Source organism: Ciona robusta, chromosome 14 (genome assembly GCF_009617815.1).
Source record: "Ciona robusta chromosome 14, ASM961781v2".
Taxonomy (NCBI): domain Eukaryota; kingdom Metazoa; phylum Chordata; class Ascidiacea; order Phlebobranchia; family Cionidae; genus Ciona; species Ciona robusta.
Window position 1 is genome coordinate 1,735,239 of NC_143248.1, and position 22,642 is coordinate 1,757,880.

At 33.6% G+C, this 22,642-nt stretch overlaps 4 protein-coding genes and 1 long non-coding RNA gene across 10 annotated transcripts; 1 reads left to right on the forward strand and 4 right to left on the reverse strand.

The window, feature by feature from the left end:
• Positions 1 to 44: 44 nt before the first annotated feature.
• LOC149724830 (ubiquitin-like protein 3) lies at positions 45 to 6,341 on the reverse strand. Of its 4 annotated transcripts, none has more exons than XM_089891830.1 (6): positions 5,946 to 6,330; positions 5,223 to 5,285; positions 4,746 to 4,854; positions 3,951 to 4,037; positions 3,501 to 3,578; positions 45 to 1,556 (listed from the first exon to the last, which is right to left on the reverse strand). In XM_089891830.1, the coding sequence occupies exons 2-6, from the start codon at positions 5,283 to 5,285 to the stop codon at positions 1,495 to 1,497; spliced, it is 399 nt and encodes a 132-aa protein (XP_089747956.1). In that variant the 5' UTR covers positions 5,946 to 6,330; the 3' UTR covers positions 45 to 1,494. The 4 variants fall into 4 exon arrangements, with proteins under 4 accessions (XP_089747956.1, XP_089747954.1, XP_089747957.1 ...); XM_089891828.1 differs by having other exon boundaries at positions 5,928 to 6,320; XM_089891831.1 differs by lacking the exon at positions 5,946 to 6,330 and adding an exon at positions 5,449 to 5,563.
• A 766-nt stretch (positions 6,342 to 7,107) lies between these two features.
• LOC149724831 (uncharacterized) lies at positions 7,108 to 9,398 on the reverse strand. Its single transcript, XM_089891821.1, has 7 exons — positions 9,198 to 9,398; positions 8,991 to 9,124; positions 8,799 to 8,933; positions 8,537 to 8,633; positions 8,108 to 8,218; positions 7,698 to 7,734; positions 7,108 to 7,451 (listed from the first exon to the last, which is right to left on the reverse strand). Exons 1-7 carry the CDS (start codon positions 9,235 to 9,237, stop codon positions 7,235 to 7,237), a joined length of 771 nt encoding a protein of 256 aa, XP_089747947.1. The 5' UTR covers positions 9,238 to 9,398; the 3' UTR covers positions 7,108 to 7,234.
• LOC149724832 (uncharacterized) lies at positions 7,445 to 20,469 on the forward strand. 2 transcript variants are annotated; one of them, XR_016386453.1, is made up of 6 exons: positions 7,445 to 7,966; positions 12,041 to 12,181; positions 13,418 to 13,562; positions 17,282 to 17,414; positions 18,270 to 18,381; positions 18,959 to 20,469. It is a non-coding gene; the product is annotated as an uncharacterized LOC149724832 (long non-coding RNA). The 2 variants fall into 2 exon arrangements; XR_016386454.1 differs by lacking the exon at positions 17,282 to 17,414.
• LOC149724833 (uncharacterized) lies at positions 9,931 to 15,149 on the reverse strand. Of its 2 annotated transcripts, none has more exons than XM_089891815.1 (8): positions 14,762 to 15,149; positions 14,195 to 14,360; positions 13,407 to 13,539; positions 12,729 to 12,951; positions 12,028 to 12,178; positions 11,110 to 11,277; positions 10,523 to 10,689; positions 9,931 to 10,137 (listed from the first exon to the last, which is right to left on the reverse strand). In XM_089891815.1, the coding sequence occupies exons 1-8, from the start codon at positions 14,841 to 14,843 to the stop codon at positions 9,989 to 9,991; spliced, it is 1,239 nt and encodes a 412-aa protein (XP_089747941.1). In that variant the 5' UTR covers positions 14,844 to 15,149; the 3' UTR covers positions 9,931 to 9,988. The 2 variants fall into 2 exon arrangements, with proteins under 2 accessions (XP_089747941.1, XP_089747940.1); XM_089891814.1 differs by having other exon boundaries at positions 14,714 to 14,870.
• Positions 15,180 to 21,310, reverse strand: LOC149724834 (gamma-butyrobetaine dioxygenase-like). The gene is made up of 10 exons (XM_089891832.1): positions 21,148 to 21,310; positions 19,814 to 19,941; positions 18,892 to 19,105; positions 18,253 to 18,328; positions 17,942 to 17,986; positions 17,268 to 17,392; positions 16,651 to 16,852; positions 16,153 to 16,275; positions 15,795 to 15,899; positions 15,180 to 15,307 (listed from the first exon to the last, which is right to left on the reverse strand). The coding sequence occupies exons 1-10, from the start codon at positions 21,228 to 21,230 to the stop codon at positions 15,200 to 15,202; spliced, it is 1,209 nt and encodes a 402-aa protein (XP_089747958.1). The 5' UTR covers positions 21,231 to 21,310; the 3' UTR covers positions 15,180 to 15,199.
• Between the last annotated feature and the right edge of the window lie 1,332 nt (positions 21,311 to 22,642).

The following is a 22,642-nucleotide window of genomic DNA, read 5'->3' on the forward strand; positions in this document are numbered from 1 at the left end:
GTTATGGTTTAGGCATCTTATGTTTTTTATTATTTCCATAACACTTTTTAACCATTCAACACAACTGTATTTAAAATTGCGAGTAAAAGACATTTTTGCAAACGCAACAGAAAACTTATTTCAGCTGTTGTGCGCAAAAAGTTGACAGAAAATGAACAGTTTTTTGTAAGTTAAACATAGATTGTTGGAATGAGTTTATAAAAAGTAGCAAAGTGCACCAATATGGTCTGTTTGACTTGCATGTCAATCAGAGAGAACCACATTCATATATGTGCTGTAACTGTACAATCAGAGAGAACCACATTCATATATGTGCTGTAACTGTACAATAATCTTGTCAGACGTTTCCAGGGGTTACAGAAATGACTTGTAATACTTGAAGAAAGAAATTACACAGCTTCAGGTTCAATTTCATGTAGGGAGAGAAACCACACAGATTTTAAAATGTGTTGGAAAAAAAGCAAAAGCGCAATGAACAAAAAGCACAAAAGAGATTTTTTGAAAAAACTTGACTTTTTAGGTTGAAATCAAGTTGTAATGGTGTGCATAAGTGCTTTTAACAAAAACACAATGTGTGAACAACTAATTTTAAGAGGTGGGCAAACTTTTAGACTGTTTTTGAAATTAAGTTACATAGTAACCTACAAATTGGTAGCAGAAAAATAAATTTTGTTTTTTTTGCGTTAATTTTCAAATACTTTTGGGTAAATAAATGCCATAGCTTGCCGACCCTATTTCAATGAAACAAATTGAAAGTTTGACTTCCATAAAAAGAAGAAAATACCCCATATTTTATACAGTTACTACCTACTATGCTAAATGTCAATAGCATTTATACTTGCTAGTCAATGTAAGAAAAAAACTTCATTTTTAACTCATAAAACCGAAACAGTTGGAAAAGAAATATATATGTAGAATAATTTTAAAGAAAAAATAAAGTGTTTTATTAAGGTTGCTACAATGGGAGGAAAATTACAAGACAATTGCCATACTGCATTCAAAAACAACATGTCCATATTTTGCAGTTTTCGACATAAAATTGAAGAAAAAACTACTATACAATAATATATGACAAAACTCAAAAAAAAAATTACCCTAGCCGAATCACCACATTATACAAAGTAATTACAATGCATTTCAATAGAAACCACAAGTTGAAAAGGAACCACGTTGCCAGGCTTGGTATAATCACCGTTCTTGGCAAATTATAATGAACTTCAGCGCGCCACTATATTTTACCAAAGCGTTTGTCAGGGTAAAAAATCTAAATTAGAGCTTCTCAAATCCGGGGTCACGAACCCCCCAAAAATTGTAACTTTCTGGGTTTGCCGAGAATTTACCAATTTTACACCAAGTACTGCATATATTTACTATTACCACAAAGAAATATTGAAAAATTTTAGGAGACGAAAAGGTTTTAGTTTGGGAAGCCCTAATTTATGTCATACCCAGCGCTGAGTTGAGGCAGTTTCAATAAGAAATATGGAGAACTTGTCATAGTATTGTGCAGCATAGTCGACAGCCAGAGTCTTGACCTTTCTCTTTTTCTTGTTGCTCTACGGATAAAAATGCAATAAAATAAAAAAATATATAAAATACAGTATCAATGCAGTTTTTAGTAAGAAATGTTTATATATAAAAAGAAAGAGTTTTTATTAAAAAAATGAATTAAAAAAAACTACATTTCATTTTGTAGTAGTTACAAATTAGGAATATAAATTACATTAACATTTACAGTGGCAAAAATCTATTTTAATACCCTTTTGTTGCATTTAATATTCTGTTTGTAAATTTAAACCATCCATTTTTGGTGGGCCATTTGCAAGTAATCTAGCTTGGTTATTCTACATTTCACATATCAGAATCGTATCTTGTTTTACAAATCGTATACATATCTGGTAGCTTACTGCTATTGCATCTACACTCTAATTCATAGAGTTAATCCATAAATCAATATCTAGCATTTACTGATTGAAGGATAACATTGTCTATACAGAATAATTATTTTTTTTAAAATACCTTTTTTTTAAGGCGATAGTTAAACCGTAAACTTTTTACATGAAGTGAAAAACTTAACTTTATAAATGACCCAAAAAAAACATTTAATAGAGTTTGCGTAGGCATTTTAAATGACCCACAAAAAACATTTTGTATATCCTTTAATGTGGGTATTTAGCAAAAAAATCAGTTTGTATGAAATTGAAAAAGCTAAGCTAAATGAATTGTTTTTATAATTACCATATCACTCTATGCATATCTATGTATGTCTTACTTTAGCGATTTTTAATGCTTTCGGTCTCTTGTACAATACATATGTTATACATATTATATATATATTTAAAATATTGTAAATTATTTTTTTTACAATATTTTGGTAACTTGTGAGTTGTGACCAATCAACAAAACAAAAAGTTTCAAATTTTACCCCCAAAAATCAGGAAATATAAAATGTTCACTGTTAAACACATTAATTAGTTTCGAATTAATTATAAGACAAATATTTGTGCAGAATTCATTCTTCACAGTTGTCTATAGGTATTATATGCTTTGTCATAATATTAAGAGCATAAAACTGATTAGAAATTACAATTATTCATGGTTTAATCTTTCATGTGTCTTGCGCCAAATGCAAGCCATTTACCCGTAAAATTTCAACATCCGTGTATTTAAAGAAATATATGCATGTTTGATTTTAAAGTCTGGGGAAAAAATGTAACAAATAAGTTACCTAATTTGGTAAACAATATGCCAAATGGTTTATAAGTTATGGAATGTTAAATTTGGACAGTTCAGTTGTGCATACACTTTCCAGTTATTTTAAATCAATACACTGCGTACACCTTTATTTATTTTACAACAGTGTATACACTGCAATATACACCAACAAGCACATTACATAACTATGTTAAAATTTAACTTTTATCAGCAAAACAACAAAAATTCGCTTTAACAACTACATTATAATGAAGTGCTTATCTATTTTCTTAAAGTTAAGCCAAAGCCAATTGATTTCACCTGAGAATAAAAAGCCAATGTACAATGCCCTATAGGCTAATCAATGGTCTCAGTACATAAGATTGACCCTACAACACAGCGGCATGCTAAACATAGCCAATAATTTCAGTGCATTTGTATGAAATGGTGCTGTGGCGTGTTATTTTGCTTAGCGCCTTTAATCTACACTTGTGGAATAGGAATGGGAACTCTATTATAATGTTTATTTTCTAAGCAATTTTCAGCTGTTAATGGTATACTATACAATTCTTTATATGACATACATTGTCCCTAAATGCTGTATGGGTCTTTTTAAAAACAATATCATTCCTATATAAAATTAGTAATAGTAACTGTTAATTGCTGCAATTGTTTGCGAAAATTCTAGTTTAAATGCATTGTAATTTGTACAATTAAAGTTTCAAAATACCTAACAATTAATTTATGATGAATTGTAGTTTTAATTGTTTATAACACATATATCACATGAAATATCACATTTTTACCTTGTGCATTTGGTTCTGGCACCGTTGCTCTGGATACAAGATGCATAATGGTAGTTTTTCCTGATGGTATTTTTAAAGCTGAAAAATATATATGATTTTATAACAAGTTTTTTACATTAATAGGTCACACGTGTATGCTCATTCATAGATTTTATTTTCCATAAACCTTTTGAAAACTATGCGGTAGGATGCACCAGGGGATCTGTGATTTAGCTCAGATTTTTTATAATAGCATACAAATCTAACAAAGTTACAATTTTAAGTAATTTGACCTTTAGCTTTTCTACAACACAGTGTCAAATTTTTCAAACGTATAGCGTCAGTTTTTGAGCAATTTGTAGCGTACTAAAGTCACTACAAAAAGAAAGGTTAAAATATAGTCTTCATCAAATTAAACATTATGCTTATTGATCTGGTGCTACAGCAAGAGCACTTGTACGAACTCAATACCTCCAAGTGTGGCTTTCCCATGTAGAAATCTTCCTTGATATATTAACCTTAGTACACCATGTTCTTCAACTGTATCCTCAGTCCATTCTACCAAAAAAATTGTTACACTATAGTTTTCGTGTATTTCTGAGCATTGCATAGCAATAAAAATTATGTATATATGTCAGCAATTAAAATTGTCTACACTGAAATACATAGGAATAGCCCAGTCATTTGCTGTTATTATTTTCCTTTAATTTTTTTGGAATTTCAATGCATTGTGATACAAATAGAATGCAATAATATTACAATTACACAGTTACACTGCAAGCATTGCTGTTCACTATGTAACAAACAAACACATAAAATTTATATATGTATACTGCTTTCAACCTTTTTACATAGATGGCAACCTAATTAGATTACCAATTAATTAACGTAGATGCTTGGACATTTATTTTTTTTAAATACAACTTTTGATAAGCCCAATTAAAAATGATTTAATTTTAAAATAACACCAAAAAGGATTTTGTACCACCACTAAATCAAATGACAAAATTTTTGGTAATGTCTTAAGGGTAGAAGCGGTATTGTTGTTGTATAAGTTATCAACATATTGATATGAAACTGAAAGTAGCACAGTCAGAAGCCTTGTTTCATTGTTAAATTAAACCCTTTGTGTTTTAAATACTGGCTTTGCTACTGTCGGTAATATCTTCCTCGCATCATATGATGTGTGTTAATGGTTAACCATATGAGCTAATAGCACATACACTGATATACAACACACATATATTGCTTTAATGGAGCCATTACCTTCAGGCCAATTATCAAATACATGCTTGGTAACATCTGAAATGGTGTCACTTGGTAAGAATACAAATGAATGGGTGGCTCCACTGATGCGTAATAATTTCAGGCCAACCTGGAAAAGTAATTCTGAAATTTTTAATTCCATAAAACTTTTAGTAATTTAAACCTTTTTTAATTCTACAGAACTAATACATACCTTTAATTCTTTACAAATTTCTGACTTAAACTCCTTTGTGTATAAACACTGAGACTGGGTTCACATTTACTAATGTGTTTCTAACACTGTAGGTCAATGGTTAAAGTAATCACAATAAAAACAAAGGTTGCTAGGTTCTAGGCTTTGTTGGGATGCAATCTTGGGCAAGACACTTAACAATAACATTAAATATTTCAAAAACCTAGCCTATGTGATTATGTGGTAACCTGTAAGTTGGCATAAACTGTATAATACCGAACACCTTCATTATAACATTATTTTACCTGGTCTTTATTAGGAACAGCAGGCTGGTTTAACTTCGCTGTTTCTGTCATTTCATTCTCCATCTATGGGTAATAATAAAACTTTATTTGTCTACTCGATTATGGTGGCAGAGATTTGGAAATACTTTAAACGAAAACGCCAGATACAGCGACAAAACAACAGTTGTTAAAAGAAGCTTACAGTTAAAAACATATTTACATTTAATCGGAAGAAAATATTAATTACATTAGGATGTGTAGTTCCCTTTATACAAATGTTCTGTTACTTCTGCTACCAGGCATAATGTAGATAATCTTTCAACGGCTCATCTGATATGAAAAAAATTGTGTATTTCTTATGTTCAGTCCATCATCTGACGAGACTTCATTAGAAAATAATTTCACATCAGGAATACAGTAAGTTTTTCATACCAGATGAACCATTGGAAGATTATTTACTTCATAAAATGTATATAAACAAAAACTAAAATATATAACTATCATTTTTTACTGTTATAATTCAAAATTCATGCACCATAGACCTCTAAATTCTCTGCTGCATTTTTCAACGCCTCTAAATTTTCCAAAATACAATTTAATGTCAAAAACAACAATGTCACAGTATTTTTTTGTGTGTATAACTTCTATAAAAATAGTAGTTCGTAGCATTTTTCATTATGTGCCACACTTAGGTGAACCTCAAGTCTTATCTCACTATTATCTTACCTTAACATTAAGACTCACTTCAAAGCCGCAGATTTCACTCAGTTTACACTGTTTGTTTGTAGATTTAATACGACAAAGGGTATATGAACAAATCGTTAAATGACCATGAGACTTTGATGACAGGTAAGATACCACGCTAAACCACACAAACCATGTCAGTTTCGAAGCGTTTTTGGCACAGTTTATTTTAATATTATTAAATTTAGCTATGGAAAAGAGTACAAGTTATTTTTAACACACAAAAAAAAGCTTTGTTTTTCTACAGACCTAAATGCGTAGAGCGTCGGTATAATCGTAAAAGCATTGTAATCAAAAACGACACTTAATTGAATGCTAATTAAAACCACGAAATGTATAATATTGCTAAAACGCGATCCAATTTCAGTAATATAGCTGTATTTATTGGTACATTCGATTTTACTTAACTACTAAAATATTTTTCAGTTTACCGACCATGGACATTTATTATGGTTCATGTTATGTCTATGTTTCTTTCTTTGTGAGGTCCATTTCTGACCATGCAGAACTGGGACATACGCGAATGCGTTCTGGTGTATCAAGTATACAGCTAAATTTAAAAAATGCCCGTCTTCTGAATCAGATAACAAAATAGTGACTACTGTACTTGGTTTCCAATAAAACTACATGTTTTAACAACTGCTGTTTTACCCGTTACTACCCGTCTTTTAAACTCTTCTGTTCTTCGTTATCGTGACCGAAGAGACGAAATAAGTTTCATTCAATCAGAGTATACTAAACAAGTATACTCTGATTCATTCATACCTTGTAATTTTAAACCGCCTCGACGCCCTTTTCCTCTTAATATATATACAATTTTCCGGGGTCAAGAGTGAAATCGCACTGAAACTAGCGGTAAAAAGATATTCCGTAAAAAGTTAGGACTTGTCGACTCTCCAACGTGGGTATAACCTACACAAAACAAATATATGCATGTATTCTTCCTAAACAGCTTAAAGAACAGAGTCCGTATGCAGTAGGCTAGTAGGTTGGGGTAAGATAAGACCTGTTTTTACTCTTTATCAATATCTCATCCTGTCCCACAGTAGGCTACTATAGTTTTGCATTGCGTGTCACTGCTTATCTATCTGTAACTTATTATGATACAAGCTATTTTTAAAAACAACTACGACATAAAAAATGTTTCCAAAAATACAGATAATTAAATTATTTGCATAACGTTTTATTCTTACTAATGTCATAACACACGTCACAACGAGAAATATCGCAGCAATATAACATATTGAATCACCAATATTTTATTCTTAAGACCGTTTAAAATCATCAGACTACGTTGAATTTAATAGTCGTCCCCCGTCAACCATTAGACATGTGCCCGTGACCATTTTGGCTGAATCTGATGCCAAGTACAGTACAGCATCTGCTACGTCCTTTGCTTCAACGTTTCGACCAAGTGGGTGAAACGACTTCGCTTTTTCGTAATATGCTTCCAAGTCCTTGGGTGTATACGCATTCGCATATATTGTCGTTTTTACGCTTGCAGGACTGTAATTGTATGAAATGTTATAAAATTATCAACTATATTCTATATATAGTGGGAAAGAAAGGCATGTGTGATGGAACTTGTTTTTATTGTTTTTTTCTTGTCCTAATTGGTATAGTAAACAAAGAATATTTAAAGAATTATATAACCATAGCTCCGCGACTCTAAAAGAACGTTGTTAACTGCGTACAAAACACGAATATGAAATATGTACACACACTTGTTTTAAGTTAAACGTTTATACGTACTTAGCTGCATTCACTCTAACTCCAGCAGGGGCCAGTTCTGCAAATACAACGAAAAGTTTAATTGCGGCGCGGACGACGCTTAGTGGTAATTGCTAAACTTCAGCGCCGTTAGACAGAATCAGTTTATTTTGTTTATGGTCTGTTGCTATAAGGCGCTGTAAAATAGAGTCAGTTAAGTAAAGCGTTGTATATATTATAGTCTACTGCTGTCTACTAATTGTTGTATTTCTGAAAGCATATAATATGAATGATCAAACTTAAAACTTTGGGTAAGTTTTTACGATGGGTTTTTATATATTACCCTTTTGTTATTTGTAGGTAAATTATGCTTCTATACTATGCGTTGTAGACGTTACATCGTTCTTGTACATAGTACAGTTTTAAATACACAAACAGTTCCAGTAATTTACCCAATGCGATAGTTTTGGTAAACTGGTCCACTGCCGCCTTTGTCATATTGTACAGTAGTAGCCTCGTGTATTGTCCTGTACTGCATATGCTTGATATATTTACAATATTTCCTGCATAAACGCAATAATAGTGTTTAATATAAGATGTCACAAAACGACACTTACTGATTACTTGTGCATAATTTTTAGTATAAGGGTGGGGGAAGATGGGACATTTTCCATTCTATTTTCTTGTCCCATTTTGTTAGTAAACAAAAAAATCAAATGACTATAAAACCGTATCCTGCTCATGGCTATCATAAAACGTTGTTAATTGTTTAAAACACCAGCAGGATATTTAGATGTTATGTGATAAAAGATAAAGGTTTCCCTTCCCCCACTGTACTATATGTTTTTTGTTGCTATACCCAGTTAAAATCAAAAGCCTACCTTTTACTTTTTTCAAATGAGGTACTGCGAGTTGAGTGAGATGAAACATAGACCGTACGTTGATATTAAACAATTGGTCAAAATCTTTCAGAGTTGCCTATTAAAAGTATGTAACATTTCCGGCGTTAATATAAAACCACAAGCAAGAGCGCATAGCAGAGTATGTATACTGTATAGAAATATGTGTTTGTATACGAACTCTGGCAAAGGGTAATTTTAATGCCTAAAATACGTGTCGCCACATCATATATAAGCTTCATACCTCTTCGATTTTGCCAGGCAAGCAAATACCCGCATTGTTTACTAGCACATCAAGCTTGCCTAGTTTTTCCACGGTCTGTTGAACAACGTTGGCTGCTTGCTCTTCGTCGCATAAATCCGCGACTATTTCCAGTACCTATTGGCACATACGATTTATATATAACTAAGTTAGGTGGTCTATACATGTACATACTTCATTCGATTGTTTTGCCCTACATTCGTTAGCCACTTGACTTAATGCTGCTGTATCTCTACCAGTTATTGACAACACCGCGCCTTCGTTTGCAAACTGTTTTGCGATTTCTGCGCCTATTCCTTTTGAAGCACCTATATTGTAAAATAACGTATGACCAGAACATCATTCTTTAGTGCAGTCTACAAAGCCAAAATGTCTATTTACCTGTAACTAAAACGACTTTTTCTGCGAACTTGCTGGCCATCCTATTTGCAGACTGTACTAACAACACTGTTTCAATTGGCCTAACTGTAGCCTTGCGCGGCTGAAGAACGACAGTCGTTTTAACGGGTGTTCTGTTTCATAAACCTTGTGCCAGTTACCAGTCATCGTGTATGTTTATCAAGCTTATGGGACTGCGTTAGTAACCATTGCGGTTTAAACTGTCGTTATTACTGAAACACATAAGTAGAAAGAAGCTTATATCGGCTTTGTAATGAAAATACTTTGGTCGCATTACATTTAGCGTTTTGTAGTGCGAATTTCCCGTTGCCCGAAGGCAGCCCAACCTACTAAATACAAGGACCAGTAATGCAACTGCTCAGAAAAAAGTATTGGAGCGAACAATGATACTTTATATGTCTACAATTTACTTTTGTAAAGTATAGTTATTCACCGACTTCTAGTAGACTAGTAGAGCGTATAGTTCTTTAGCAGTCCAGCCCATACGTGTGCCGTTAGAATACAAGTTGTATATTATACAGTAGATATTATTAACATAAAATTCGAAAATTCGCAAAACCGCTGCGCGTAAGGCTATATTATCAATACCAGTTAACTATCGCAAGATATATATATACGCTCTATCATGCCGGTCCACTATATACGCTAATTAGAAATCTAAACACTAAATAAGAAAATAAAAAAGTAAAGTTCCATCGTGAATTGAACAAATGTGCCAAATGGCAAAATTTACTTGCGCTTCGTTTACTTTATACAATAACAAATATTCGTGTTTAATACAAAGGTGTTTTTATGTCCATTTCGCCACAAACGTCTTCGATTCCGTCCACGAGCATTTTTACATCTTCTGGTTTTATATTACCGATTGTACCAACTCGAAAACAACCTTTAATGTTGGTTCGCTCAGCAGGCAACTGAAAACCTGTAAAAATGTTTAGTAGTGTAAACTGCTATAAGTGAATGAATTAATAAACGAACGAAAATGCTTATCCTCGCGTGGTCGAAAAACGATAGTTGTTATAACGCAGGTGTTCTGTTTCATGCACTCGCTGTGCCATTTTACAAGTTATACCACAGGATTTTAGTTGTGTAACTTTGTGGGTAATTATTTTTGGAGAGATTTATTTATGCATGGCTGATAATTTGGACAACCCACACGTGATTACTGGGTTGGAGCAACTGTCCTTAAGTGTCTTGCCCAAGGACACATACATTTTCTATCAAGTTTGTCGAGAAAACAGCATAAAAACATGTCCTATCTTCCTTTACTACAAATCTTACCCCATTCTACTGTACATCCTACTTACCACGTCTGTCCAACCGATCTATAAAGTCCCCGTATACAAATCTGGGGTTTTCGGGATACTGAAATGACGTCACGATATGACGTTGCGAGTTATCTTGGCTGAAAACTTGTGGTTTAAATCCCAATTTGTTCATTCCTTGTTTTAGAACAGATGCGTTCTCTTGAAATCTATACGTATAACATATGTATATATATAACTATGTATAGTATAGTAGGCTGGGGGAAGATGGGACACCTTTAGCTCATAATATCCAAATATCCTGATCGTGATCTAAACAAATAACAACGGTCTAAGGGAGTCGTGAGGATACGGTTTTATAATTTGTTGAATGTTTTTTTGTTTACTGGCAAATAGGACGAGAACATAAAAAAATAAAAAAGATGTCCTATCTCCCCCCACCCTATACTATATCCTTTATTTCACATATAAACCACAAATCATCATTTTTAAATCGAATAAAAAAGATGTTCTTTCTTTCCCCGATAGTATATAATAACGAGAACATAAAATATAAAGATGCCCCATCTTGCCCCACCCTACTATATCCTTTATTTTACATATGAACCACAAATCATCTTTTTTTAAACCTTTTAATTCTCTTTTCTAACCCTCCTTCGTCTTCAAGTTCTAACAAAGCTTCTTTGAACGCCAGCAACAAATGCGTGGGTGGTGTAAACCGGAATTGGCCGGTTTTTTCCAGTTCAGAGTATTGGCCGGCAAGATCCAGTGTTAAAACTTTATTCTGTCCAATTTTTCTGTAACAAACATGAATATTGCATATTCGGTAGAACAGAATATTGGTTCATTTTGTACAATTTTTTCTAACATTTCATTCACTAAAATAAAAACAACTCAACGCAAGTCCCGAATAGCGGTTACAATTTTATAGGTATTGACTTTTCAGTAAATCTTGTAGTCTGTAGTTCGAAATAAAGTTCAAAGTAAGTTTGAATTTCTATGTTTTGTTTTTCATTTGTTCTTAGTTTTAATACTGGGTAAAATTTCTAATTAATGTTCTATACATATATGCATAATATTTTTCACACAATTCAAACTATAGTAGGGTGGGGGAAGATGGGACACCTATTCATACTATTTTCTTGTCACATTTGGTAGTAAACATAAAACATTCAAAGAATTATAAAACCGTATCCTCACGACTCCCACAAACTATTGTCATTTGTTTAAAACACGATCAGGATGTTTGTATATAATGTGCTAAATGTGTCCCATTTTCCCCCACAGTACTATATATGTGTAAACAGTAAGCAGTTATATTTCATCACCGGCACTTTTGAATTTTCTGAGTTATCCGCTAAATATACTAAAAAAATAAATAAAAAAGTTATTACCTACAAAATTACACGAGGTGTATGAAACAGACTGTACCTGTATATAAAACTATTGTCGTTGTACCCGCCATGCGAGGTTAAACAAGTTTCATTTATTCATTAACTAATTCATTCGTGCACTTTTATAGACATTAATATTTTAAATTAGCTTACTTTTCAATTTCAGAAGCATTTGCGATGACGAACGAAATACCTGGTATACCCTGTAAACACTTGCATGAGCTACCTATGACGTAATCAATATTCGTGACGTCATATGGGACACCCCCGAAACTTGAAATGGCGTCCACGATAAAAAGACAATCTGGTAAATAGAAAATATTCTTGTTTACTGAATATAAAGATAACTCTATATATATCAGCATATGAATTAATCAATGAAACTGATATTTATATAAAAATAATAGTAATAAATTATATTTGTCTCTTCGATTACAGTAGCGAAAATTTGAAAATATTTTAAATTAACGAAAAGGCTACAAAACAACAGTTGTTAAAACACTCTTACAGTTAAAAACATATTTACATTTTGTTGGAAGAAAATAAGCGTGGTCGCTACACCTATAGCGAACAAACAAGCCATTTATTTTCAACAAGTTAAACTTCTAATAGAAATAAAACTGTGCGTAAAGATTTATTCTGTCGGGCAACCTAAGTCGTTACAACACGGGTGTTCTGTTTCATACACAAACATATGTAACTTAAAGGACTTTTTAGGGGGTTTATTGTAAAACAAGATTTACTCCAGAGTTAACCTATTATCCCAATATACAAACTGCTGTTAGTAGACATATTATAAATACAGTGTAATATTCTAATTAGGGTCGCCTCATATTCTGCTGTCGAAATTTTACCTTTATTGTGATTTTTAATAATCTTTCCGAAGTCAAAAACCGGGTTCACAACCCCAGTTGTCGTCTCGCAATGTACTGACACAACTGCTATAACATCATCGGATTGTTGCAATCGCTGTTCCAACGCCTCTGCATGCATTCGAACCGTTTCTGCAGCCATTCCATGCTGTTTACATAAACTTGCAATCCGCTCGCCGTACATGCCATTTGACATTACTAGTACCTGTAAAATTAACGGAAATTATAATGTATTATACTCGTGTGGGGGAAAAACGACAGTCGTTATAACACGGTGTTCTGTTTCACACACCTCGTAAACCCGAGTTTACTGTTAACATGTATTGACTCTTTGAATAGGGTAGCGAAGATTGAAAAATATTTAAAACGAAAAGATAGGATATGGCGACAAAACAACAGTCGTTAAAACACGCTCACGATTAAAAACATTTAAAGTGTTTTAGGAATTTAAAAAAATCGCTAACGTGCAGGACCTGTGTGTATTTTCTATAATAATATAAGAGGTGTACATAAAAAAAACACCCGTGTTATAACAATTGTCGTTTCCCTGCCATGCAAGGATAAATAATTACATTCAACTGATACTCACGCCATTCAAACCAGAAAAATCAAATTTAGATTTTAAAAAAATATATAAAAAAATGCAATCTAATATCTTACTTTGCCCTTAGAACCAGCCAAAGCGGTTGTAAGAGTTGACTCAATGGCGAAGGTACCACTGCCAGTCATTGGAATAGCCGTGTGTGTATGTACATTGCCCCCAGCCAAACGAACCAGTGATTTTCGAATGAAGCTATACAATTGAAATAACAACTGGTAAGTTCTGTTCTATTTGTGGACACCACTCTGGTACAATACACCTAATATGCTAAACTACTGTAACGTATAGTTTTGGGGAATTGAAATATAGTAGGGTATTGGTAAGATTATACATGTTTTATTCTCTCTCTCTAAACAAAGAACTTCTACAGAATTATATAACCCACCGCCTAATATATAGATCTCTATAGTATATATAATATATAGACCGTGTATATAACCGTAGCCCCGCAACTTCAAAAGAGCGTTGTTAATTGTAAAAACACGATCAGGAAATATTGAATTTAGGTGCTAACAGTATTCCATCTTAACCTATACTATCTATATCGATTTTATAGTTTTCGTTTAGGATACGCAAAAGTTATTTGTCAATGTTACGTGCTAGCTAAACACTACTTTAAAAACGTATAGTATTACTGAAATACTAAATGCCAGATAAACTACGATGCGTATTAGTTTAATATAGTACTGTGAAGTGAAATGGATACTGTTAGCACCCAAATCGTTGGTTTCCGAATCGTGTTTTTAACAATTACCAACGCTATTTTAGAGTCGTTTGGCTACGAGCATAAAAAAATTAAAATCCATCTTATCCCGGCCTAATATATTACTGAATTCTATATACTTACGTTAACAAATATTCAAACTCGGAATGTCTTGAACCAATATCTTTCCCCATTGCCCGCTTAACTCGTTCGCTGACCATCAGGGGTCCAGGTGTAAAAAGTATTTTGCTTGGTTTGCTAGATTTGGGGTAAAATGTGGTAGCCGCCGCATTACTATCGCTAGAAAAATCTGGAAACGGTGTAATATTACATGAACTGCATTATAAATATCATATGTATATCGTAGGACGTAGGTAAAGGGCAAACTGCTAATACAAACTTATGCTGTATATTAATGTAAAGTTATATATATGTAAATATATTAGGGCAGGAAGAAAGACAAATTTTCATTCTATTTTTCGTCTCATTTAGTAGTAAACAAAGAACGTTCAAAGAAATATAAAACCGATCATAACGACTCCCATATTGTGGTTTAATTTGTGTTCTGTTACAACCTGCACAAACTAAAATTTGTACTTTAGCAATAACATTACTTCGGTAAAGCGATTTCAAAATATAAGACTACCCCAAATTTCTTCTCACCTTTTAAGGTGTTTAATCTTTTGCTGTCGGTGCGTTTAATGGCATTACCTGATTTAAACAAGCTCGTATTTTTGACCATCTGCTGTACATATCTTCGCCATACGCCAGTTCTGATTCTTGCCAAAGCCATTTTTAAATACCAAATAGAAAAACTACACTATACGAATAAATTCCCATACATATTTATTTGAATTCCCACGCATATATACCTTTTTACAACTGTTAAGTGCATTCAATGCATCATCAACGGTATTATGACATCACATAATCGTACATACGCAAAGGTAAAATTATAAATTTAATTGCCATCATTACAATCAAGTGTAAAGTGAAACTTTTTGAATATATTAATCATATTTTTACAGTTATAGGTATCATACACGCATTTTTAGTTTTTTTCAATATAATTTGGCAACTGTTAATTGCTAAATCACTACGAAATCGACAAAAAAAACAGCGAAAAACAATCACTTTTATGAATTGTTTTCAAATTGAAGAACCATTTCCGATTTTTGGTGCGACCACATTTCGATTCAGCTGATGCGCCAACGTCATGTAGCGATTTTTCCAGTTATCGGCACTAACATAAGTGGTCTGAAACAAACGTATAAATAACACTGATAGTGGAGGGTAGTAAGACCTCATACGGCAATTGCTAGGAGCTAAATACAAGTATAGAATAAAATATTGGTGCATATACCTGTTTAGTTCTGGTTAAAAAAGTTAATATAATTTTTGTTTATTTTATCTTACTTGCTAAAGTAGGTTTATGTTTTTTATCAATGTTAACACATTCATAATTTAATATTGGGTATTTACAGGAAAAAAAAACGTTTAAAATACGAGTTTTGTATAATAACAGTTTGTCTAGATTCTAGAGGCTGTATAGATCCAAATACAGCGGTTATCAGCTGCAAAAAAAAAACGAAAAAAAAAACGAAATAGATCTTCATAAAGTTACATCTCTTAACTCGTAAGCGGACACGAGGTGTATGAAACAGAACACCTATGTTATAACGACTGTCCTTGCTGCGCCAAGCGAGGATGAATATTTTACATTCACAATCACAAGACTGAATACCTGTAACTGTCTATCGCCTCCGTTGGCTTCAAATTTGTTCCTAGAATGCAACACTCGTCTGTTGTTAAACACAACCAAATCACCAGGTTGCATACGGTGGGTAAACTGTGTAATATAGAAACTTGTAAATGTGCACGTATAAGTGGCCGTGTAAACCTCTAAAGGTGGCTGTACACAGTACCAGCATGCGAATTCGCTTGCAAAGTGCAAACCCATTTCTGAATTCCGCGTGCGGCAGCGAAATCCGGACGAAACAGACAAAACGGACGAATTCCGGATACTGTGTACAGCCACCTTTAGGCGGACAATTTTTTTCGCCGAAAAGTATTTTTCGTTTCAATAGAGCAAAAGAACTTACATGTAATTCATCTCTGCGAATAATTTGTAACAACTTTACATGAGCTTCGTAATATCTTTCCACGTCTTTTTCTCTTACTTGCAAAGTCGATAGCAACGCAGGATGCCAGTTTATAGCGACAACCTATTCATATATGCGATTTAATGTCTATGTATTTAGGTGGCATTTTTCACATTTTTGGCTCAGAACTTGTATTTGTTTCTTCAGTGCTGTATTGGTAAATATTATAATATTTATAGTAATATACAAAGTAGTTAGCGCGCCTGACTTCAGCGAGGATGTCGTAACTTTTGTGGACGAGTGTGTCCTTGGGCACTTGCAAACGCTCAAAACCGAAAAAAAAAAATCCAAAAAATCCTCCAAAAACAACCCCTCACAATGTAACATACATGGTAACTCGTAAGCGGGAGGTATATGAAACAGAACACTCGTGTTATTACGACTGTCGTTGCTTCGCCACGCGAGGATAAAAAGTGACATACATTATTTTCAAAATACCTTGCCAAAGTAGTCTAACACTACGACGTGTTTTTGATGATGCAAATAAACTTTATTCGCTCGTTTATAATCTATAGTAGAGTAGATGACAGGTACTTCAACCAGGGTTTGAAAATCTGCGGGGGACTCTCTTTTCAGGATATTTATAACTTCGTAAAGATCGACTATTTTTGTTTCCCCGCCCGTAATGCATTCGTCGAACCTGGGAATATGATTGAATGGATAAATACAATTTATTTATTCTCACGTGGCGGGGCAACAACAATCGTTATAACACGGGTATTCTGTTCCACACACCTCGTACGCGCTAACGTCATCGTTTATTTTAATGTAACGGAGTACTGTGGGATAAGATGGGATACCGATACCACCTATATACTACATGATCCTATTTTTAAGAAATAACAGCTCGTTATTTCTTCAAAACCAAAAACACCAAAACCCAAAACCTTTATCACCAAAAACACCAAAAACAACAAAACATTTTTAAGAAATAACAACACCTTTTTGGAGTCGCGAGGTTATACGGTAATACTATTTTTTGAATGTTCTTTTTTACTGAAAACTAACCATTAGTCTACTATTATAGTCTGAAGCATTACAAAGACATAACATACTTCATGCAATGTAGAAATTCAATTCCTGGTGGTTTTTCGTACGTGGTTTGGTCTTGGTGAAATGGCAACTTAACATTTGAATAAGCTGCATTACCTTCAGCGGAGCTAATTTTTACAACGGAGAGCTGAAAAGCAAATATTATTCGGGTAGTGTAATAAAGCTTGTATACCTGTGACCTGGAAATAGCTAATGTGTTGTTAACATGTAGCTACATCAATGTTTGCGAATGGTTAAGCTACCTTAAGTGACTTTTACTTAAATTAAAATTGTCTGCGAACGAAGCCTACGCTTTTAAAAAAAAATTCTGAATATTTTTCCAAATTATAGTATGGTGGGAAAGATGGGACACATTTTCATTCTATTATCGTTCTATTTGTTGGTAGTTAAAAAAAGAACATTCAAAAAATTATACTATTTTATCCTTACGACCCCCATTGACCGTTGCTATAAACTGTTTAAAGCACGATCAGGATGTTTACATATTGTGCTAAAGGTGTCCCGTCTCCCCCCACCCTACTGTATGTTGAATTTTATAAAATACTGCGATTCCCAAAGTGTCGGTTCAAATATGATGGCAAAACAATCCTTTTTGGGGTTCAGGGCACAATAAATGCAGTTCACCTAGGGGCGTATACGTTTAGTGTAAATATAGACTATGTGTAATTTGGCTTACCTTCCCGTAAGTAGTTTCTTCAATGTTTGCAACTCTCTCTGCGATCTGCGCAAAACAAACATACGTGTGCATTTGCAAAAGCAGCATTCATGTAGTATAGGGTGGGTAGGATGTGCACTTATAGCACGTAATAGCCAAATATCCTTATCGTGTTTTAAACATTTAACAACGGTGTATATTGGAGTCGTGAGGATACGGTTTTAAAATTCCTTGAATAGTTTTTGTTTACTACCGAATGAGACGAGAAAATAGAATGAAAAGGTGTCCTATCTCCCCCCCCCCCCTACTTTATATATTGCATTTATATTTACCTCTTCCAATTTCTCAGGCGTTGGCTGAACGTTTCTTACGATGCAAACTCCAGAAGTTATAACGTGACCGATCCAGCTGAAAAAAAACCATCAGCACTTTTCGCTTTAAAAACCCCAAAATCTTTGTATGTAAGTCATTACTTTAATATCTAAAAGCCATAACGTAATTGAATTGAATGGACCACATTTTACTACCCCAACACACTTAGGAACTTGTGTTGACTATAGGTGAATACAAACTTATTTAGTCGTGCTGTTTCCGTACTAAAAGTTAATTTCAAAGCAAAAATTAATGCAATCGCAGTTTACTGTCTCGAAATACACTTTGTAGTTTTATAGCACATTTTGGCCAATAAAGTTTCGTTGGTTTCCGGGTGATATTCAACCCAGGCCACGACTTCCATGTTTTGCCCTTGCACACATGTATCGTACATTTTATTAAATGCAGTGTCAGCATATACCAAAAACACTGTCAGCATATACCAAAAACACTGTCAGCATATACCAAAAACAAGCGCGGCGTGTCTTTTGAAACGTCGATTAACTTAATTTACAAATCGTTCGCCTTCTATTTATAACCCAAATTGTAGTACCGCTATACAAAGCAATACAAACACAAATATATAATATAAACCTTACTTAAACATGCCCTCTTTGGTCAATATATCCTCATATTCCATTTGTGGAATTTCTTTTTTCTTTCCAGCGTTGCTTTCAATATACTGTGTGATGACGTCAGCTTTCTGTAATTTCAACTCCAAACATACGTCACAATAGCATTTTGAGCGCAGCCAATCAGAAGGAAGGATAGAAACGTGGTCATCGCCAGCGAATGAAACTTTGAATGTAGAATCTAAAGCGAAATATAAGCTAACTAAATATAACCATTTGTTTGTAATAAGTTATATAAAGTCGCAAGTGTATGTGCAAAATATTAGTTAACTTTAGTTTTATGTAAATATATAGTAGGGTGGGGGAAGACTGATCATGTTTTAAATAATTAACAACGGTCTATAGTAGTCGTAAGGATAATTTTTTATAATTATTTGAATGTTTTTTGTTAACTTCCAAATGGATGAGAAAATCGATAAAAAATGTCACATTTCCCCTACCCTTTTATACATATACAACAATAGGATGTACTAAAATAAATGAATTTGCAACACAGGTCTTAAACATGTATGGTGTTAATTGGCATAGCGGTGCTCATGAAATAGTTTTAAAACCGATTTATACAAAGCGGTGAATAGAATAAAATGGCATATAGTAGGGTGGGGAAAGTGGGACACCTTTTCATTCTAGTTTTGTTCCATTCGATAGTAAACAAAGAACATTCAAAGGATTATAAAATCGTTTCCTCACGACTCCTATAGACCGTTGTTAATTGTTTAAAACAAGACCAGGATATTTCGGTATTATGTGATAAAGGTGTCCCGTCCCCCCACGCTATACTATATGCTGTAAGTTTGAAATAAAACATTTTTGAAAGCTACAAGGGTATTGAGCGTCTCTAACGAGGAAGCCATTAACCAAAAAAAGATTGAGACACTTATATTTTTACCTTCAACTTTAACTGTTGCGATTTCTATATCCAATGGGAAAGATGGGACATCAATTAAATATGTGGCAGCAACTTCCGAATAACATTTTACGCATCTGCAGTTGAACCGAAGCCATTTCGCGTGAAATCTAATAGAAAATAAACTTTTAATGAACAATGGGGTAATTGGCCAAGCCTAGAATAAACCCCAGGTATCATAGCGCCATTTGCCACAGGACCTTTGAAAGCTATCGACAGTGGTAGCCATTATGTAAGCGACCAGCTAAACAAGTTCACTGCTGTATAACTATATATACCGTGTTTGCGTGGATAAGTTATTGCAGAATATTTGCTAAAGACAAAAAAGGGTTTTTGTTTGATGTACTTGTAACTTTGTACATACAGATTAATGTTCAAGCTATTGTAGCTTACACATTTTGTTGAAACTTACATTCCATTATTTCAATCGTTAATAAATTTGGAATTTTGGTATTAATTTGAAATCTTAAAACCTCTAAAATCGGTATTACACCGAAATAATTGCATTCGTTGCAATATTTACAAACATGAACCGAAATCTAATAGAAAATAAACTTTTAATGAATAATGGGGTAATTGGCCCAGCCTAGAATAAACCCCAGGTATCATAGCGCCATTTGCCACAGGACCTTACCCATTATAGAAAAGAGAAACTTACATTAGAAAAAAAGTTCTATACCTAAAACTGCAGTTGCTTATTTTGTTACTCTGTATAGTAGGGTGGGGTAATATATATATGGGTAATATGGGACACCTTTTTATTCTATTTTCTCATCCCATTTGGTAGTAAACAAAGAACATTCTAACAATTATAAAATCACATTTCCTAACGACTACGTAGACCGTTGTTAATTGTTCAAAACACGATCAGGATATTGGGATATTATATTCTAAAGGTGTCCCATCTCCCCCACACTACTATATTAAACTCAGTATGAATAAAAACCTACATGTTAAATCCTACCGATGTACGCGCAAAGGTATTTAGCTGCCATCGTTCAAGTGTAAACTATTTGAAAGCATATTCTATTTTGCACGCTTGGGTGCTAAGCTTTTCAAAGCGTAAAACACCATGAACAAAGTATATGATTATATTCGACTTTCGAAATGATTATAAACATATCCCATTTGGTAGTAAACCAATAATATTTACTGAATTATATAACCGTAGCCCAGCGACTCTACAGCAGAATTGTTAAATGTTTAAAACACGTTGAGAAAATATTGAATTTCGGTGCTAACGGTATCCTTTTTTACCCCAAAGTACTGTTATGTTAAAACGACTATCTGCAAATATTCGATGTATTGTAAACTACCTGCTAGCGTGTTCATCTTTCCACAAAACCTCGCAAAGATTTTGACCCAGTCCAATTTGAAAGCTATCGACAGTCGCAGCCATTATGTAAGCCACCAGCTAAACAAGTTCACTGCTGTATAACTATATATACCCTGTCTGCGTGGATAAGTTATTGCAGAATATTTGCTAAAGACAAAAAAGGGTTTTTGTTTGATGTACTTGTAACTTTGTACATACAGATTAATGCTCAAGCTATTGTAGCTTACACATTAATTGTTGTTGAAATTTACATTCCATTATTTCAATCGTTAATAAATTTGAAATTTTGGTATTAATTTGAAATCTCAAAACCGCTAAAATCGGTATCATGCACACCGAAATAAGCAATTGCATTCGTTGCGATATTTACAACCATAGCAAATGAGCTCACAAACCATAGCAAAATCGTAGCATAAAGTAACCACCAATGCCGTGCACTTTGTTGGACCGTGACAATAATATTGAATAACAATGTCACATTTGTTTTGTTCGTCGTTAAACGGGTACCTGTAAATAGAGATATTTAAACACCGTCATAGCTTACTCAATACATTTATTGAGTAGGCCATAGTCCCGTTTCCCCCCACCCTACTACATGCGTGCGAAAAATAAGGTATTCGTGATATAACCTTTAAGATGCCACACAAACAAGACCCTAAAACTCTCCTTTTGTTTTGAGAAGCTTGCTGAAATTTGGTAAACGCCCCTACATACATACAATAACAAACATGCAGCTTAGGTATTTATTTTGAACCTATAGTTGAATATAACTGTGAAAGTTTATATGCCGGTTTCAATACCCAACAGTTTGCATTAACCATAACTTGATCATTTATTCGTCGTTGTCGTTAAATACTGTAATGTCTCAATAAATCATTTTCATTCCTGAAAATTGAGAGTGTATTGACTTTTTTTTCCAGATGTGAGGTTTACGAACCGACATACCGGTAAACCATATTTAAACGTCAAAATAGTTACAGTGAAAATAGTTACAGGGGAATAGTTACGGGGGGAATAGGTACGGGGGGAATAGTTACGGGGGGAATAGTTACTGTCAGAACAGTTACGTCGGAATAGTTACTGTGGGAATAGTTATACTGTCAAATTAGTTACGGGTGGGAATAGTTACGGGGGAATTGTTACTGTTAGAAGAGCTACAGAGGAAATTTCGTTCGAAAAAAACGTTTCGGAAACAAAATTTCGTTTCGAAAAAACGTTTATTCACCAAGTATATATATATGGGACATTATATTCACCAAGTATATATATATATGGGACATTATATTCACCAAGTATATATATATATGGGACAATATATTCACAAAGTATATATATGGGACATTATATTCACCAAGTATATATATATGGGACATTATATTCACCAAGTATATATAAGGGACATTATATTCACCAAGTATATATATGGGACATTATATTCATTAAGTATATATATATGGAACATTATATTCACCAAG